This window comes from Oculina patagonica, chromosome 10 (genome assembly GCF_052425735.1).
Source record: "Oculina patagonica isolate OP01 chromosome 10, crgOcupat, whole genome shotgun sequence".
Classification (NCBI taxonomy): Eukaryota; Metazoa; Cnidaria; class Anthozoa; order Scleractinia; family Oculinidae; genus Oculina; species Oculina patagonica.
Genome location: NC_135767.1, coordinates 14,504,636 through 14,525,712, shown reverse-complemented (window position 1 = coordinate 14,525,712; position 21,077 = coordinate 14,504,636). Strand labels below are relative to the sequence as shown.

Sequence of the window (21,077 nt, the reverse complement as noted above, 5' to 3'; positions counted from 1 at the left end):
GATCCAAAACAATACAGACTAATTAAAGTTATATCCAAGCAGAGGCAGGGTTCATGGGTTAGTCTTAAGTTCACAAACGAACGAATAATCAGAATGTGTGCCAATCGCACAGTTTCAAGGATGTACCTGGGCTAGAAAGCGTTCAGTTACGTTTTTAATTTCCCATACATTTGTCTATAATTTTTCCCGCGAGCCGCGTCCATCATGCGGAAAAAAATACAGACAAATGTATGGAAAAATTGAAAACGTAACTGAACGCTTTATAGCCCAGCTTACTCCTTCAAACTAGGCGAATAAGACTTTTGCCTAGTATCTTAACTGAATGTACCAGTCAAATCGAAGATTCAACATCCCCCCCCCCCCGGGCAACACCCCGGGCATTTGAATTTTTGAAAAATTTGTGTTCAAATTCCCCCCTCCCAGAGCCAAAAAGCCGTTCAAATGCCCCACCATAGATTCATTTCAGGTCGTTAAAAAAGGCCTTTTTTTCGCGAATTAATTCACGCGCCAAGTCTGCAGACAAGTCTAAAATACAGAAAAAAGCCTTTGTAACCCTTCGATTTTTATCCAAGTTGTCACAAAGTGGCAATCTTTTCTTTATGAATCCTTAACCCTTTAACCGTTTTTTCGACGTTTTTGCTTGTTTACAAGCTAAAATGGTAGAATAGGGGTTAGTGGACAAGATTTGGAACCACATATTTGTAAACTCTCAAGGGACTTTTTTAATTTCTCAAGGGACTGTTTTAATTTCTCAAGGGATTACTTTCCGCTGTGGGTGATCACTTGCCATCTCGTGGAAAAAACGTGACTTGTCACATTTACAAACGTTATATAACAATTTTAAAAGTGACATGTCAGCTTTCTTATCTCAACGCAAGTGTGTCTGAAAGGCGATCTATAAAAAGCGTCGCACAAACAATGGATTGCGTAACTAAAACATGAATAAATAATCACTAGCACTTACATCGTTTAAAAATTACAAACGTCAAAAATAAACCATACCAAAAAACTCGCTCTTTTCAAAGATATTATTGAAGTTAAAACAAATGCAAGAGATGGGGGCTTCTTTTAGCTTAGGAGCGGTTAATTATTTGTGACGTTGTCGATGTTTCCGGTAGAGACAAAAATCAAAATAGAACGTGTCTGGTTTCAATTGCTCGTTCTTGCCAATTTTTCGAGGCGATATTCTGCGCGAGAAGGATATTCTCACTTACATCTGGTGTTCGAACATTTGTTTTTCCACTGGGCCACAAGATCCTACTCTGGGACTGTGAACTGCATCTTCGGAACTTGGCCGTTGGCTGTCAGAAGAAACGTTCTGTAATTTTTAGCTCGCGGGCGAATGACCATTATTTGTTTTCCTTAGTTTAAATTTGATTTCCGGCGTGCGGTTTAAATGCTTTTGTTTAGATGTGACAATTGACAAGCTAAGCAATCTGCGGGGTGTTCGTGGGCGGCATTTGCGATTCTCAGAGATGCGTGCAGGCTTTCCCCTCCATTTTTGCCCCGCCGGCCGAGCGCTCTCCAGAAAGCCTGTTCGCAGGCTAAGAAATACCCGGCGCGGACGAGCCATTTTTGACAAAATTATATGGCTGCATTTTCTCCGCGAAGATAGGAAATTGTTAAACTAAACTACAAAGAAACTGTAATGATAAGTTCGAAGAACAATGCACAGGATAAACCTTCGACTCATACTTCATGCAAAAACGTCGATATCTCGAAGAGACTTTGATTTTTTTTTGTTGTGGGCTTTTCTATGAAGGTTTGTTGTCACTGGTTTTAGGAGCATAGCAAACAGTTGAAAGCATGGTAAACTGTATACGGTTTTTAAGAGCACAGAATGTGCTTTCTGCTGTTGATAAGATTTTGATTGACAGATGAACCCCTATGGAGTTGTGACGTCATAAATGTACATTTTTGGTAATATTTAACCTATGAAAGTTAATTATTTGTAGTTAAACAATCAAGAGAATAAGTGCTAGGAGCTTTTTGGGGCTAACATATGTAATAACAGTCTGAAAAAAAATGACTGACGAAGTTTCAGTTAAATAGATAAAATTGTTTGCAATTATGACAACTTTGAAGTTGGCAGATTTTCACCCTTTATTTTTCATTTTTCACTAATATGCAAGATCACAAAGTTGGTTTGAACACAATCAGTTAATTTTAAATGGTCTCTTCCATATCATAGTTCTTTTGAAAGAGCATTATTTTTTATAGGGCGTATGTCAAGTCATCGTTCGCCGGCGAACGATAACTAGACGAAAAAGCGTAAAAGGGTTAAACTCGTCATTTTGGACCTTATTTCGGCCTTCGCCATGATTTATCAACCCACGTTCACTCACTGGGACACGTAGTACGAAATCGAGGTTAGAGTTCAAATTCCCTACCCCATATGTGTAGTGATCAAATTCCCCACCCCCAGGGACGACAAAGGCGTCAAATGCCCGAGGTATGCCCGGGGGGGGGGGGGGGGGATGTTGAACCTACGATTTGACTGATACATTTATGTAATTCTTAAAACAATTCATAATCTGTCCAGAATTCAATTTTTGTAAAAGATATTTGCCGTCGGATTTACATACAAACATTGTAATTTCTACCCGCTTTGCCTACTCGTCCGAAGATGGCGTCGAAAACCGTGATAAGGTCTCTTAACGGACACCTCTATAAGACGGACACTTCCATAAGACGGACACCTGGTGATGGTCCCTGCCGTTTTTCAGTCGTTTTACTGTAACCAAACTGTCTATAAGACGGACGGTCAACGATGATGTTTAACCGATGATTTCATCTTTAATTTCAATAACGTTTATATTTTCGCTCGAAGGAATAAAATCAATACCAAGCAACACTCACTAAAATTACTGCATGGCTGCATGGCTGCTGTCTTCACATATTCCTCGTCCGTTTCGGTTTGTTTTCTGTTCATATTCGCTTGGGAATATTAATGACATCGTTCCGACCCACTGAGAAACCTGCCGGGAGGTGAACGGGTGGGCGGAGAGGGGGCGGGAGGGGGGGGGGGGCAGGGAGTAAGACACATAGGTATCTGCGGCGCCAAAGGTTTGGTTTTTTAGCTATATTCGTCAGAAATAGGGCACTGACTTTGATCATTTTGGTCTGGAAAGGGTATTGTCTAATTTCTTAACTGTGGCCAGCAATTAGGTATAACTTTTGGAAGAGGATTTTTTTATGATAGTTATTATTTATGTCCCTTAGAATTGCAAGCTAAAAACGTTAGGAGTTCGAAGCTCTTATCAGATGTTTACACAAATGAGGGCTGGTCTGAAACGTCTGAAATAGTGTATCGATTTTGGGGTCAGATCTGAAAAAGAGCAGGGAAAATCTCATATATTTTGATCTGAAGTAGGGTAAGGGTTTTAGAAAGCGCTCAACACACCCCTCCCAAACTTTCGGAGAGTACCCCCCGGGTTGAGACAGCGTCGCATAACGTTAGTAATTTGCACTCGACAAATGATTAAGTTCTTAAAAATAGAAACCCCATTTAGTATCATAAACACTGTGTTTTAGTTTGCGTGTCTAACGGTTAGCATGCTACGCGTGAATGCGTGAATGAACCCAAGATGTATATGAATTAATGCCTTTTGATTCGTTTGAACGCGTGTGTTAAGAATTTGCATAGTGTAAGTGTGATAACTTATTTGCATTTTCTTGTCAGTTTAGTATTCGAGATTGTCATGTTATTTTGTAACCGGCAATAACATAAGACATCGAAATCTAGAGGTTTTGTTCTGCTGTGTTATACGAGTCAGTGGGTAAATATTATTTATTCAGTGTTTATTAAGCATCGTATTTTACCGATGTGTTGTCTTTTGGGTTTTGACGAAAGTCACTTGCTTTATGAATAAATGAACTGAGTGGAATCACAGAGTGGAGTGCTAGTCTAAGTCCAAGATAGACCTTCTAAAATTAAAGTCGTTCGCTTCTCGTTTCCGGTTTGGTGGTAGTACTCGTTGCAATTGCTCGCGCTTCACGCTCTGGGAGCTCGACTTGTAGGCGAGACTAAATCCTAGATAACGGGGCAATGATAAACCGCACCTTGCGAAACACCTTTGTTTAACTGTCAATATGAAACAACAGTAGTAAATAACCACTTAATGGGTACGAGGAGTCGTAACAAAGAAAGAGTGACGCTCAGTCTCTTTCAATTTGCAGGTCTCTCTAGCCAGTGAACAGGCCTCGTTGTCTGAACGACAATTCTTGGTTTGCAACCACGTGACAGGGCGGCCATGTTGGATGACATAACAATAAAACATGTTTTTTGCAGAATTTGAACAACAAAAAAGTTTAGTTCCCAACGGAGGAGAACGCTTTGTTCCTGTCATCCAACATGGCTGCTGTGACGTCAGCTGCAAACCAGCAATTAACGTAAAGTGCGAAAGAAAAATCGACCAGCGATGCTCGGCAGGGCAGCGCAGACTTTTTTGAATGCCGCAGATTCACTCTCGAATCAACGCTTCTGACTATGTAGCTAATAACGGGTGCCGAGTGAACATGGGTAATAGATTTCAATTTTTTAGGTACCGAAGGGGACACACTATTTAACAATTTAATTATGAGCTTGAAATTCCTGAGCTGAATGGAGATGATAGTTGATTCGGTTGTGGCCGAGTCAACTATCATTAAAATTGAGAGCGAACAATTGAATTGTTTCACAGATGACCAAAGGCTACTATAAGAGTTTGTATGGATTTAAAATTGAGTGTATGGATTTCTAAAAAAAGTTGAAAATATCTCTTTTTTCTTATGATAAGCTGCAATAAAGCTAGTCTGTGGGCGGCGAAAACGCGCTTGGCCCCCTTATTTGCAACCTGTTTACAGACCACTTTTTTGATAACAAATAAGACCTTTTTAAAAACCCGTTCGATCTTTTATTACGTACCCGGCCTGAAGTACTTACTAGTTTGGAGAGCAAGCCACAGTGTAACCTTTTTTTGTTTTGTCTCCTTCACAACGGCTTCTAATTGTCTGATTTCTCAAAGATTGACCGAAAAAAAAATGTCCCATTTTTACAAAGTAAAAAAGCTTATCAGGGGTGAGCGCAAACTTCGAACTTTAGAAATTCTCTCAGTAAATTTAGAAACATGAATAAAAGCTTCGAGTAACGCTAGATATTGTAGTTTTAAAAACTTGACAAATAAAACATATCGTATAATGTAAACAACAGATGCGAATTTTATCATGTTAATCCAACAATAAATTGTAACAATGTTTTCTCACCTTCACTTGCTAAACGCCACTTTCAATGGAACAAAAGATTTTCTCAACACCCGCTCAAACCAATGCCTTAATTATGTCTTAATTGTCGACATGACGAGAAAAAAATATATTACGAGTGTGGTTAACAGGTCCTCAAAAAATGTCAAAACAGGGTAAACTTTTTGCAGTGAACTGGAGCATAATTTGCACAACTGGACGGAATTTAGTGTACATTTTCTTTTTGCTAACTTGGCGGAGTGTGATTTACGCGCTTGGCGGAAAAAGTGATGAAAATCATAGAAATCTGTTATCATACTGTTAGGTAACAAACACTCAACTGATTTTGAAATTCACTGAAAACTTCTTCTCAAAGCAAATGCCGAGTGAATGGAAACAAAAAGGTTAGATGGAATCAGCACTCGAGCAAGACTCTAACACCAGCATTATAATATAGAATTGTAAGCGTCTTTGCACAATGAAATTCAGGGAAGAAAAATACTGCGCTCGCTAGCGTGTTCGCGCACTAGACTTACCCTTTATAAGGGCTTTGTATTCTCGTACTCTTAAGGGAGGTCCTTCTTAACTACCAGTTTGTTGCTAAGAAAGATTTCCGACGGTCATTTTTTTGGAAACCAAACCTCCTAAAGACAAGATTTTTGCACAACTTTGTTCCATTGAGAAGTCCTTTAAGAGTTTCAAATCACCGCCATATTTGACAAGTCACGTGACCGGAATAGGAAAAACCCTAATACTGAAAGGGCTTATAGATCTGAAAATTAAAATCAATGCCAACAGATAAAGAATGTCCACGTGCTTAAGTGCGACTTTCTAGAATTATCAACCAGACAGCGGAACAAATGGAATAAACGATTTCGCTCATATTTTTCCCATAGATAGGTCCTGGTGAGAAACCAAACGGACCGTAGTTAGTTTTTCCTAATACAGCTTCCTTTCGTAGAAATATGTCAAAAAAGATTTCGCCCCAATTGGGCTCAAAATCCACTTCCGGTTTGACTGATTTTTTTGAAAGTTTGATCGCCTCGCGCGTTATACAGCAGCTGTTTATTGATCATTTAATATAATTTATAATGTTATTAGGTCTTTATTGTATGACTGAGCGAAAAATAAAACAAATCGAGATTAATTTTAGCCTGAAACGGGGATAAATCCAAAGGCAAAATTTGCAAATGAGTAGCGAGCGAAATTATGCAGTAAAACTCTGCCATTTTTTTCTATGTGCGATAACTTAAAATATCGTAAAAACAATTTTTGTGGGTTAACTAGACACTTATCTAATAGGATATCCAAAAAAATCTCTGGGGAAAAGGTTTTTAGTGGCCCGCTTTGGCCTGTATTTATCACTAATTTTGCCGATAATCTGCCGTTTTTGCGTGACAGCAATTGCGTGACACAGGTAGTAAACAGCGAATGAAATTATCGTTTTCAATGCATGTTTGACGCTCTTGTGAGAATTCCGTCAAACAATCTATGCAAAGAAACTAGTCATGTGGTGAACTATTTAAAAAGGTAAAGGCAATATTAGATTTTTTCCCTTCGCCATTTCTGGAACCTTAGCGTGATCTCTACACGCTCTTGATTACAACATGCTAGATGGTTTAGTTCTGTGTTTACTGTTGATCATTCGATCATCCACAAAAACCGGTCGTATAAAGGAAAGCATTCTCAGTTCAATTATTTTACGTAACAACGATTCAATATTGTTTGGTTTATTTCTTTCCGTGATCTGAAGGAAACAGCGCAACAATTAAATTATAAGTATTTGTCGAGTGCGATGATGTTGTCGTTGTTGTTTGTTGGTGTGTTGTTGTTTCCTTTTTGTCTCAAATTGCCGATATTTTTTCCAATTCATGTCCTTTTAAGGAGAAAACTATAAAGCATAAGAAATTATTGGGGAGAATTGTATACGGCCAATAGATATCAACATTGAAGGTAATACTGAGGATTTTAAACAATTTTATGGTATACCGTAAGACAGATAAAACATAGCATTGCCTTTCTAAGTTATGTACAAAGTTCTATGTATTTTGTGCCCGAATAGTACGTTTCAAGGAACTGAAGCTTCGAATATGATTAGCGCCAGATTTTAACGCAATATTTGCATCAGTACTGAATCCAGTGTCTTTGCGACCTGCAAATTGTATAATTAAATTATTTTTATTTTGATAACAAGTCCTTATCCAATTCTACACTTCGATCGGTAAACACGACTCTTCGTTTTTTGTGGATAAAACAAGATGAATGCTTGTTGTTCTTTTAAAGTCAGTAGTCTTTTGATCGCAACGACAGAAATCGGCCTACGGAGAAAGTCTCGCTATTATCATCCACTGAAAATATAGCACAGCACAAGTCACTCTGGGAGTTTCATGATATGGAGAGTGAAGTAAAGTTAATTCTTGCTGGAGCTACGATTTTTTACACTCCTCAAAGTGTCGACGTAATGACTGCTAAACCCATGGTCTCGACTGGACAAGAGGAACCTAAAGATGTAGGGTCCCTTAGGAGATACCAAAGCATAAAATCGTCAGAATCGTCAGAGGAAAATGTCCGAATGCCGAAGGAAGCTTAAGGGGTAAACAAAATCTTCTCCAAGTTAATCATGAAAAGAACGGGACATTTGATTCCCGTTGGATCAGGTAGATATCGACATCTCACTCGCTTTTGTCTGAATGCAGGCATTTCGACATACAAATACGTCTGACATAAGGTATGTGCAGCCCGTGCAGATCACGCAGATATGCACAGCCCCTCGAGGGGTGGGGGGGGAGGAGGGTACTTGGGGTTTCAAGTAATATGGATAATGGGAACCCCCCCCCCCAAAAAAAAAAAAAATAATAATAATAATAAATAAAAATAAAAACCCGAGGGCTTCCAAAAACACTCTAAAAAATACCTGGACAAAAACATTTACCCTGAAAATATCCCATGCCGAATTTCTGTCCATTAGATTTCCAGAAAGGGGCAATGATGGTAACACAAATAAAGAAAAAAAAATGAAAACTCAGGGGGAACGCTCGAGTTTATATGCGAAGCAAAGGACTGGAACACCATCGTTCAAGATTAATCATCAGTAAAAAACATTTCTTTGTACTTTATTCGCGAAACTATCCAACCAATGCACCACCACGAATGTTTAGATTGTTTTTTATTCCCCCAAAAATCCCTTCTTTATTCAGAACACCCATAAAATACTTTTAAAAAATTTCCTAGACAAACAATTCCCAGAATTAAAAATTTCAAACCCCCAAAAACCCCTTCCATCATTTCTGTCACTTGAAATCCCGAGTATCTCCCTTGGGCATAGCACAGGGATCCTTTAACAAATATCTGAGAAATGCTCCAGTGACACTGGATGTAAAATGTTATTGTCAGCCCTCGTTATGGGCTCAGCGATAAGCCCCCTCCTCTCCCTACTCCTTTCAGTTTTCTTATCTTCGACAGTTGTTACCTTAACCCCAGCCGGCTCCAGCTATTTTTAGTACAAAATTTCAAGCTTAGTGAAAACTTGCAAATAAGTCGTCTGCTCTCCATGCAATATTTGAGCATTGACAAATTCGTTATACCAGCATTTGGTGGAGACGATTATGTTTATTTAAGTAAGAGCAGTAATCGCATAATTTACATACATTGACGTTGTTGAAAACTTTTAAAATTCCACCCTGCAAGCTCCCCTCCCTCCGCCCCCCCCCAACCTTCTCAACCTCCCTTCCGGCCTTTGATTTGCCGCAGTCAGTTGTTGCAATAATCTCACCTCGTTTTGCCCATTTTTAGTGGCACAAACAAAACTATAGCTCTCCATAAAGAGGATAAGATTTTTTGGCAAGCTTTACATTGAAAACAATTGCCTTATCGGTTTATGCAACTGAAACCGCCATCAGTGACCTGATAGCAGGAGGGAGGTGGGCAATCGCCTTTCGTTTCTTTAAAATGGAGTGGGAGGTGGAGTCTAGTTGGCACTGATTTTAGAACAAAATATTCAGTTTTGTTTTGTCTCCGCTGGATTCACCAGTATACCGAATTACATGTCTACCGATTTAACGTAAATATATTTGAAAATACTAACTTTCAGCGAACGGTACTAGAACAAAAATAACACTAGATTTAAAAACTAATACCCTACAATGATCATGAATAAACGAACGTTGTGAAAGTAGGGGCATTTTTCAATGTCAACCTAGTATGCCTATCCGTTGTTTTGAGGATTATCTTATGAATTATAAAAGAACGACAATTATTTCCCGTTTAGCAGAGCGCCCAGTGACACTCTCCGTCATGATGGGTGCATGAAAAAGAAAGATCTTATAACTGAGCCCGTTTGAATTCTTCTGAATTGTCTTATTAAAGGTAGATACACTTTCAAGTGTTTAAAAGCAGACAAAACGTGGTACATTGCCTTGTTTTTAATTTCAGCTGAAGAGTAGTAAACAGCATAGCCAGCTCGCAGGAAAAGCAACACCTCAATGATAGGTTAAATATATATTCATTATAGGGTAATATAGCAAGTAAAGGTTTTACTTTAAGTACCCATTTACAATCGGCATGTGACGTCTACTCCTTTTTGCGTATTTTAAATGATTAGATTATTTAAAATACAGAAATTGTGAAACTGTTTACGGGTATTGTGACAAGCCGTGTAACGCAATTGTTTACATTTTAGCTGATTTACGGCAAAAGTAGTGATAAACAAAGGCCAAAGCAGGCCACTAAAAACCTTTTCCCCAGAGATTTTTTGGGATATCCTATTAGATAAGTGTCTAGTTAACCCATAAAAATTGTTTTTACGATATTTTAAGTTATCGCACATAGAAAAATATGGCAGGGTTTTCTGCATAATTTCGCTCGCTACTCATTTGCCAATTTTGCCTTTGGATTTATCCCCGTTTCAGGCTAAAAATTAATCTCGATTTGTTTTATTTTTCGCTCAGTCATACAATAAAGACCTAATTACATTATAAATATTATTGAAATATCAATAAACAGCTGCAGTATAACGATCAAGGTGATCAAACTTTCAATAAAATCAGTCAAACCGGAAGTGGATTTTGAGCCCAATTGGGGCAAAATCTTTTTTTGCATATTTCTACGAAAGGAAGCTGTATAAGGAAAAACTAGCTGCAGTCCGTTTCGTTTCTCACTAGGACCTATCTATGGGCAAAATATGAGCGAAATTGATTTTTCCAATTTGTGCCGGCGAAAGGCGATATTAGTTGATTTTTGGAGAAAGTCGCACTTAATGATTCATACGGCTTTTAGGAACTCGCATTATTATTAAAGTTATGGCGTAATAAAGACTTGTATTTTCAGACTTTCCTCAGTAGCGTCCCATTCTTACATGTAAATGGTAATTCCATACGAAGGAGTATGAACTATGGTTATCTCTAATTCTTTAAGAAAAAACGGAACTTTACTTTTCTCTCAAAAGTTTTAGGTATTTTAAATTCTAGCGTGCGGTTTGGGACTGGCACTAGTTACGCGCGCGCAATATTAATTTTTTTTAATACAGTTATCCTCCCCACCAAACATTTACCGTTAAGCATTGCCAAACACTCCAAAATAACTTGGCACCAAAAACCATCTTGAGCAATTCCTTAGCAACTGCTCTCGATCTGTAGTTAAAAAGGACCCCCCTTAAAAAAAGTATTCTTGGAACGCAGTAAGACATGATGCTGTCATCATCTCTGAAGCAAAATTGCATTACATAGTATTTTCACTTTTTCTTTTAGTAATTGCATGGGAAGCGATCTAAGCCTCTCGTCATAATTACAATACCATATGCGGAAAACAATCTGCCTAATCTGCTAAACTTTCTTACAAAAAAGCTTTAAAGGACGGATATTTTTTTTGGAGGAACCTAGCTAGAACACTGCTAAAACTAAATGTCGTTAAAAAGTCCATCCACAATTTCCGAAAAATCTTGACGTGCGCGGTCCAAAAGCCAAGTTCGGGAATTTGTGGTCTTCTTAAAGAACTAACAATTCCTCAACAATTCCTTATTTCGACAAGCCAAAATTAGTTAAGTCTCTTCAGTCAAATAAGCATTTTTAGCGTTTATAAAGACAACAAAAGCTTTGTTTGATAAGACGGAGGGTGAGATAATCTATTGTTATTTTGCCTGAAACTTTGTGACGCGCGAAACTGGACAACTCCGCAATTCGTAATTATAATCAAACTTATTCACTACTTGAAGTATATTATGTATTTTTCAATTTCAAAAACAGTAAAAAGAAAACTGCCTCGGTATGTAGGTATAAGGGTGAGAAAATCTGTTGCTGTTTTCAAGCCACTTCGGAGGTAAAATCAATCTGACACGATGCTAGCATTTCATGTGCTGAGGTAAGGGAATTTGCCCAAAACTGTTTGATTCGTAAAACACAAAAATCCCGCATTTCAGTGGTGAAATGAAAACTGGTCAATGTTCCATCAGTCAATTTATAACGTTTAGTTTTTTATAATGCAACAAATGCTTGGCTTGGTAAGTGGGAGGTTGAGATAATCTATTGTTCTTTTCAAGTCACTTCTCAGCCACTCAAAAAAGGTGAGATCAATCTTTTTGTAGCGACGCCAATAAATATGTAAACAAACGCGTTCACTTTTTTCAAATCCTTTTCAATTTGATAACAATAGGGTTTTAAACACCACGCGTCCAGCAAGAGATATAAATTGAGTCACTAAATGGTTTTCATCAGTTTGAAAAAGCTACTGCTCGCGTCACTACACGAAAAATCTTCAATCATGTCTGCTCGTTCCGGAAATCTTGCCAAGGAGTCTCTTTCAGTGGACTCTGTGAAACGAAAGCTGGACTTCGATGAGCCGTGTACCCGAGCGATGGACACCGAACCCTTCCGAGCGCCGATTTGGAAGACGAAGAAGAGCCGTCGATTAGACTTCGGTGAAACCCACCTGCTTGTGCGTCTACGTTACCCTGGTAAGCGAATGATCGGTTTTTTTTACGAAGTGTAATTTTGTGTTCATATTACTTGGATGGAGAGTAGCGGCACAATTTATACAAAATTTTGAAGTGAATTCACGTTTAGTCGCTGGTTTAGTTTTTACTTGTGCAGAAAGGATTAAAACATTCAGGCGATTTAGCGTAGAATCTTAAACTTTTAAGCCTCTTTGTCTTTGGTAGCATTTCTTCATTTCAGTTTTTTCGAGTTTTATATTTCCAAAGATGGATTTTCGAAATTTGGCCTATTTCTATAAGATCGCAAACTTGAGATTTCTATCGTCTGATAGTTGACGAGGGGCGAAGCCCCGAGCCAACTACGATAGAAACCGAGTGCGAGCTGTCTAATTGTTTTAGCATAACCCAGAGACCGATCTATTAAACAAAAAAGTTCATTAAAAGTAGTTTGTTTTTTGGGATTTTTGGTTTGGGATTTACTCGCACGCGCTCCCAGAACAGTTTATGGAAGATAAGACCGCGCTAACTTGCCAAGGCAAAAAGTCGGATTCTGGGTTATGCTAAAACTTGTCAGTTAACTTCATGATATAAACTGCCATGTAGATCTTTAAGTATTACTGAGCTTAATCCTAATTTCGGGAGACCACCTTTGCTTTCTCTTAAAACTGCTGTGGTTCGTTCGTAAATTAACATTAAACTCGTACAAGGGTTAATTGGAGCGTAAAGGAAAAGATTTTTGATTCCGTAAATTGATCTTAAGGGCCTGTTTATATGGAGGAGAGTTGTCCCTGGTAGGAGGGTTACCCTCTCCCCCGAGCCATCTTTTGCCGAGCGTTTAGATGAGAAAGTTGTCCCTGTTGACCGAGCCAAAACTTGGCCCTCTCGGTTTAAAGGACTGGCGAGAGTTGTTTTGAAACATCTATTTTGGCTGCTTTTTCTAAAATCAGGAACGCTGAATCGTCGACCAAGACCATTTTTTGGACTAATTTACCGCCGACTTCGATTTCAATTTATCTGCACTTTTGTTTTTGCTGATTTTAGCGTTTGCGCATGCTCTGTATGTGTCAACTTGTCCCTGGCAGGCGAGGCAAAAATAACCAAACTGTTTATATGGAAAAAAGTTGGCTCGCTCCGCAGGGTCACCCTCCCTTCAAAGCGAGTGACCCTCCACCCAGGGTCACCCTGCCCCCCGAGTCAACTTTGCAATTTCTCATATAAACGGTTCGCAGCTATTTATAAAGAAACGCATGAAAAGCTCTCTCGCCCGGGGTGGCTCGGTATGGAGGGTAACCCTCCTACCAGGGATAACTCTCCTCCATATAAACAGACCCTAACTCTAAAAATCATTTATTATCGCTTTGGCAAGTTTTTTTTTTTTCGAGTTTGTTACATGTTATCCGCCTTAATCTTCGTCAGTCGAAACAATCCTTGTTTTCTTTCGCGTTTTTATTACTCCTATGTTGTTTTTCTATGTTAGAAAATTGTTATTCCAAGGTTTCCTTGTAATCCAAAAATAACTAAAAAAAAATACCGTGACATTGCCCTTTTAGCCTAAATTTATCAATTGAGGTGTTCTTTATTAACATAGCGCATGCAGTCAGAGTTCTTGTTTAATTCTGATTCCTTGTCTACCTGGTGTCAAATGAACAGAAATTTCAAAATGCCATTTTAACCTACCAAACACTAGAACTATTCATTATTGAGTGAATTTAAGAATTTTTTTTGCTTTCCGAGCTTCAAAGCGCAAATTACAGCAGGTAAACGAAGATTTCCGAAGGTTTCACGAAAACGTTTTTGAATGACTGCGCACTGAAATGGAAGGAATGGAACAAGGTTTGGACGTCATAATTGATGTTTTTGTGAGCAACTTTCGTTAACGTATACGCAAGTCGTTTATGCATTGTCTCTATTTTTTTTCACGCACATAAACGAACGTAAAAAGAATAACGCGTCTGTGAAAATCCACCATACGTCTTCATATTGCGCACGCGTATTCAATTTCGACGAAAACGCAATATTTATCAGTTGAAGCATTTGGAGTTTTTAAAATTCGCATTTCGTGTCTATCAAGCTCTCTTACTAACCTTTTTTTCTCTTTCTTGTAGACCTCCTTCCAAACCGAATTGACGTTGATTTACCCGCGACCATGTGGTCGTACCGAAAAAAAAGAACAGACTTCACCTCCAATCAGAAAGCGACGCTTGAAGCTAAGTTCCGAACGACGAAGTATCCAAGTCGCCAAGAGAAAAACACACTGGCTGTTAAACTTGACATAAACATCGCTCAAGTACAGGTATGTCTAAACACTTGCTGCTCTCTTACTTATTTCTAGTAGGTTCGTAAAGTAAAAACCCGCAAATAAGACCCTAACATTTAACAACCTGTTTAAGAATCTGTTAGGTTAAATTTTGCCAATTATACCCCCTTTTCAAACGGACCTATTACGCCTCAAATGTGGAAACAGGTTCTTATTTTCTAAAATTGATTTAAAATGTTTACATTTGGGAAAATAAGATAAGTCAACATTCTGGATCCTCTTTGGAGATACCTAACTTTGGAGCCTTACTAATCCAGTTGCAATGTAAATGCCAAAGTTGAAAACCATAAAATACTTTAGTTAATATTTATACAATCACAAAATATAAATCACATAAATATAAATATATATGAGAACAAGAGGTAATTCTGAACTAGTGCTTTTTTTTTTATACAAGGAATACGCCGAATATACAAGGAATACGCCGAATACCTTTTAAAAATCTATAAGCAACAATGTTATTATGTAATTATGAGATGGATCGTTTTAAGAATAAAACACGATTGAGTTTGTGTATATACTAACAAGCGATTAGGCGTTCTGTTTTCTTGCGTATAAGAACGTCTGATCGCAGGTTATATATACATGAGATGGTGTCACAAAATGCTCCGAAAACATCTTGTTTTAATTCATTTTCGAAACCTAATTTAAGAAAATAATAAAAAAAGATTGCATGACCAAAATTAATGTGTCTCTGTTTACGAAACGTTAACATATCCCTTGTTAGTGATACTTTTTTTGCGCTTCAATATCTCGCGTGCTTCTTTTTTATTACTCTTAGATCTGGTTCAGTAACCGTCGACAGAAGTGGAGGAAAGAGCAGAAAAAAGGCGCTGTTGGTCCGTCGGGATCCTGCCCAGTCCTCCCAGGAGCGTCTTCGATTCAGACTTCACATAAGCTGACCGCTAAGAGGACGGTTAGCTTCAGTCGCTTCCCACAGTTCCCTACACAGCTGCAAGTGCCATCACAGCCGCTGCCTTCCACTTCGTTTCCGGCCACCGTTCCATTTGCGCCAGTATCGCGTCACGTGACGGAGTCCTTTGCTGCTTGCTCCTATGGAACACGAGTGTATCCACAGCAGTCTCTTCATGTGCAACAGGCCTATCCGCCCTTCCCTGGTCCATTGCACGGAATCCGACAGCAGCAGCCGCAGACCAATTACGTTGCCCAGCAGACTGTAGCCACATCATACCCTGTGCACCACTCGCTACCTCCAGTAAACCCTGTTGAGCCGGATATCCAACAGGCCGCTGTTGCTGATTCCAGATTTCTTGCTGATGAGTTCCCGTTCTCCTTTTCCATCGCAAAAGAGCTGCCACATATCTTTGGAAACCTGGAAGACGACGAAGTGCTGGACCGTCCACTCACACCCACCTTTGAGCCACCAAACGAAAGTGAACCCTTATGGAACTCGTTGGCGCCAGAATCAGACCATTTCCATGGTAACCAGGCCAGTTTAACCAGAGAAGACTTCACCGTGTGCGAATCAGCCGATCACAGACACTTTCAGCCAGTCAGCTATAGTTCCTGTTGCTATGGTAATAGCGAAATGGCATCGCCGCCATTAAAAGAACTTTCCTATGGTTTCATTTCCAAAGGAAGAAGTTTTAGGTTTTGCAGACAAGACTGATCTAGTGTACATGAACGTTGAGCATTGTCAATAGTTAATTGTATTTTAAGTGTGACTTAAGCTTTTTCTTGAACAATTATCTCGAATTATCGATTTAGGCTAGTTCGATCTAGTTCGTTTTTCTTATTATGCTGTTTTGTAAATTTAACAAGTCTTTTAAGATTACTAGTAATACGTGACTCGCAGGGCCTCGCGAAGCTCTGGGTTATTGTTGCCTAGTAACGGACAAAATACAGCAGACAGAATACAAACAGAAACTGAACAACAACGAACTGCACGATTACAGAGACTTCGACAAAATACCGCGGACAGAATACAAACAGAAACTGAACAACAACGAACTGCATGATTACAGATACTTCGACAAAATGCCGCGGATAGAATACAAACAGAAGCTGAAGAAACAAGAATACAGAGATTACAATTACTGAGACAAAATTATATAGACAGACTTTTAGAAGAATCAACTGAACAGCTACAAGATAGATTACAATTAAGAAGGGAAAGTGATGCAGCGCGCTTACAATAAGAATCGGAGGAGGAGAGAAATATTCGATTACAGTCTGCTCGAGAAAATAGCGCCACGCGTAGACAACAACAACAATTACAGCAACAGACAAGAACTAAACAGAGATGATTATCTTTCCAATAAAAGGAGAAATCCCGATTAGCCTTTACATCAGCAACAATGGGCTCAGAACGAAATGGCAAATTTTCATACAACAATGAACAGTTTTCAACACCAGCAGTTTATAGCCTGAATAGGGGTTGAGGGAGTATTATGTGGAAATCAGTGTTATTTAAATCCGAAAAGAAAAACGATAAAAATGAAAGGCTCAGGATTCGAACCCACAAAAAAAATACTAAAAAAAAACTCTAGCCGGATTCGAACCCCCACCCTCAGTCCCGAAGATCTGATTTCAAGTTCGACGCCTTACCATTAGGCCACCAGCGCGCGGCGGCCGTGTGACGTCATTTCCGCCACACACCAAGCTCACAAATAAATAAATATATATGACCGTAAACTCCACACGAGATTTCATCCCGCCTGAGCCCTTTGAGGGACAAAATTATACACCCTGCTACGCTCGGCCTTCGGCCTCGCTTCGCGAGGAATAAGTCGTTGACAGCATTTGAAAGGCAGGCGACTCAAATGCGTAGAAGACACTTTATACTGCCAAATAAAAGAAGTTAAAAAATACTTGCTTTATCTGATTTTAATCGCATGTCACCCTGGGAACGAGGTAGTTGTTAGATACCTGATTTATTGTCAACTTGGCGTTTTAAGGAAATATAAGCTGACTATTGACAGCCGTTTGTCAAAATATTGTGTTCTGAGCATTAAATGAGTCCCTAATGTGCAAATTAGCAATAGACGTGGTATTATATTTGTCCAAAATATGTTCTCCGATCTGTTGACATCATTTTCCTTCCAAGATTAACTTCCCCTAATTGTATTTTATTTTTTGGGGATTTTGCTCACAAAGATTTACGTAACTCGCAAAACTAAGGCATGCGCAGTTGTTTGAAGTTTACTTTCCTGCTCCTCTGTTCAACCCATGGGTTTCCTCGGCCCCAGCCCCAGCTCGCCCTTAGACTGTTTACAGCCCTCTATTTTTGCATTTTTCTTCGGTTGTTGACCGCGGGATAAGAATCGCAAGGAAACTGGACGCAAACTAAAACGGCTAACTATTACGAGCCACCTTGACCTAATAAAGCGCCTCCTAACAATACAGCTGACAGAGCATAGGGTCCTTTCTAAACACCTTTGAAGCGTCGATCAAAATAAATTGGACGACCAAATCCAATTTTACCGAACGGCTTACTTTGTACCAATGTCAGGAATTTCGAAGTAAGAGTCTGTGTAGGCCTGTCACCTGCTTTTCACTTTTTAGGATTGCATATCTTTGAATACATTTCCAGGCATGCTGACCGCTATCCTTGACAAATGATGAGCTTCTTTAGTCTACTTGTTGCAATCAATACAACACGTAGTCTGTCACATCATCTTTTGAATCTTGCTCTAATCTCCTAGAGAGGTCTATGAGATGAAGACGAAGGTTCTCCATAACACTTGCTCCGAAGTTAAACAGGTTACGCAGTTCATTCTCATAAAAAAAAAAACTCCAAAGAAGAACCCAGATGTTGTGAATATTGTGTGACATTTACTGCTTGTGGTGTTTCATGGGAGAGATCGAGACGCGTGACATCATTAGATCACGTGGTCTGGCTTCATAAGGCCTGGCTGATTTTTCGCAGAAAATTTGCAGACGAAAACTTTTTTCGAAAGTAGGTGTGCGCTGTAAAGTAAATCCGGAAATCAACAAATTTAGCTGCGTGATTAATATTTTGATTGCGTTGTTCGCAAAAAGTCGGGAGTTTTTTAACTGAGATATATTTAGAAAATGTGTACCATTTGAATGGAAATCCACCAAATATCTCTACACGCAATGCAACTAAACTGAGATTGAAAGGAACAAGTAATACTAGTTATATTTTCGACAATTTGTATCGGAAGTCTCTGATACTTTGCAGTACGTAACACTCTGTTAGAAGTGTTTCACAATATGAACTTAAAACTTTGGTTACCATGACGATATATATATATGGGTTCAGTTGTGCTCGCCCCCCCCCCCCCCCCCTAATGTCAATGGCATTCTTTCAAGATATTTGCCAATGATGCTTTACATGCGTGATCTGGCAAGCAAATAATAGATTAGGCAGACGTCTTACCCGGGTTTCATTTTCCGAGCTGAAAAATTCTTTAATATTAAAAACAAATTGATGGGGAATGAAATGGATGAGTTGCCATGGAAAACTCGAACGTTTGCCCGCGCAGAAAAAAAGTAAAAATAAACGACACTGAAGATGAATGTCTTCCGCTTCAGCTGCTCTAGGTACACAAAAGGCCTGGTAAAACAAGGAAACATGTTTCCAGATACGCTCCTAGCTCGCGCATGTTTTCCCAATGTTTCCCAGTTTTGCCAAACGTGAGGCATTGGTTTTAAGCGCCGTCTTTTTTTGTCTCCAAGAAGCAAAACTTGCTTCTGCTGCAGGGAAGAAACATTTCGTGTTTCCGCGCGGTATGGAACCATGGCAAAACAAGAAACAATTCTCGGGAAACATGTTTCCTCCCGCCTAAACAACAGTCTTTTTCAACATTTTTTTTTTCTAGAACTTCTCCCACTCATTTAAATACGACAACGATGCTCCATCAAAAGCGGGGGCCTCGACTGATGTAATACTTAATAAGAATAATTAATACTTAAAGTATTATCGCTATCGCGGAAAAACATAGCACCATTTTGACCAATGTAAACTCTTCAAATAATTCTTCCAAGGAAATTAGCGATCGAACTTAACTTACAAAGAAGAAGACACAAAACGCGAGGAAAACATCTCAAAAACACAAAGTGAAGAAACTCTCAAAGCCTTGGTTACTCGAGCAAAGATGAATCACACCACAGACAACACCACATTACTTAGTTGTGATTTCGCATATCTTCCATTAAATCCTGCGAAGATTTCTCCAGATCTTCCCGCTGTATTTATCGTCAGAATCGTCGTTAACGCTCTCACCTGTCCTTTCATCATTTTGCTGAACATCCTGGTGATGGTGGCAGTGAAAACCAAACGACAGCTTCGCACCAAGTCTAACGTAGCGCTCGCCTGTTTAGCCACAACTGACCTTGTCGTTGGACTAGTTGTTCAACCTCTACATATTGCCAGCTCAACCTTAATTCTCAAAGGTGAGGCAGACATGTTTTGTAGTCTAAGCGAGATACCAATAGTTGTTACCCAAACATGTCTTTTCACGTCCCTAAATCATTTGTTGTTAATAAGTGCGGAGCGTTATGTCGCGATCAAACACCCCTTTGCATACGAGAACCTCGTAACAGAAGGTCGTATCATCCTTGCCTCTGGTCTGGCCTGGGCTGTGGCGAACCTCCTTCACATAGAAAAACTCTTCGAGACTGTCGTAGACTTTGCGATAATTATAGCAGTTTTAATAATGCTAACTCTCTATTTAATAACAATAGTTTACTTTAATGTTGCTGTATTCAAGGAAGTCCGCCGCAACGAGAAACAAATTGCGGCTAACCAAGTTTCCTTAGAAGCCAAGGAGAAGATACTCAAGAACAAGAAAGCTTTTCACACGACAACTATTGTACTGCTTGCAATTTTAATGACCTATATTCCAGCTGGTTTTTGTGTTGTTATTTTTATATCCTTTAAGAACAGTATCCCTGCTCACATAGGTCATGTCCTTTTGTCTCTTGTAATTTTACTGCCAGTACTGAATTCGTTATTTAATCCGTTGATTTACGCTGTTAGAATAAGATATTTTCGCGTAGCTTTCATTCAGTTGCTTTCAAGAAAAACTGTTGCACAAGCTGAGGAACTTGAAAGGAAAATCTTTGGACTAAGGCAGATTGGAGTCATAGCTAATGTCGAACAAGGACAAAATGGGGCTAGCCGAGAATAAGATGAGCAACAAGGAAATGAGACATTGAACAATGGCCATGAAACTACAGTGCGAACACAGCCGCAGGAGGAAAATAAAGACACACCTTTGTAAGAACATGCTTAACCGCTTTCATAAAGAAACTGCCGGTACTCGTCATTACAAAACTCCATACAGTTCTTAAGATCGTTTTATTCAGCCCAAACGAGAAACGCAAACAAATATAGTATATAAAATAATAAAAATCCAACCGTCATAACTAGTGGGCTGTCTTGGATTTACATAGGTAAAAAGAAGTTAGAAGTGTAAAATTACATTCACATTAATATTATAAAAACTTGCACATTTTTAATAAAGTACCTCAGCATCAGAATGTTGAATTATTATTAAGTTGTAAACGTAAAACATTTGTTGATCACATGGTGTCTTTTAATTTCCCAAAGGAGTAAATTAACTAAAGGGTACTGACAAAAATGGCGAGAAAACATAGGCGCTCGCCACCCAACACTAATTGACCAGG

General features: G+C 39.0%; 2 protein-coding genes across 3 annotated transcripts in view; both read left to right on the top strand.

The window, feature by feature from the left end:
• LOC144629101 (transmembrane protein 121B-like) overlaps window positions 1-21,077 on the top strand; it is a 272,095-nt gene that overhangs the window by 7,970 nt on the left and 243,048 nt on the right. The window contains exon 3 of one of the 2 annotated variants that reach the window (XM_078487290.1): window positions 15,244-16,053. The exons of the other annotated variant lie outside the window; for it this stretch is intronic. The gene's annotated coding sequence lies outside the window, so the exon portion shown is untranslated. Of the gene's footprint in view, window positions 1-15,243; window positions 16,054-21,077 lie in introns of those variants that run through there. 2 annotated transcript variants of the gene reach the window in all.
• LOC144667180 (beta-1 adrenergic receptor-like) lies at window positions 19,544-20,766 on the top strand. The gene has a single exon (XM_078528583.1). It carries the CDS (start codon window positions 19,544-19,546, stop codon window positions 20,576-20,578), a length of 1,035 nt encoding a protein of 344 aa, XP_078384709.1. The 3' UTR covers window positions 20,579-20,766.

What these genes read in the sequence shown, in the direction of transcription:
- LOC144667180 (XM_078528583.1), top strand. Translation starts at nt 19,544, where the DNA reads ATGAATCACACCACAGACAACACCACATTACTTAGTTGTGATTTCGCA.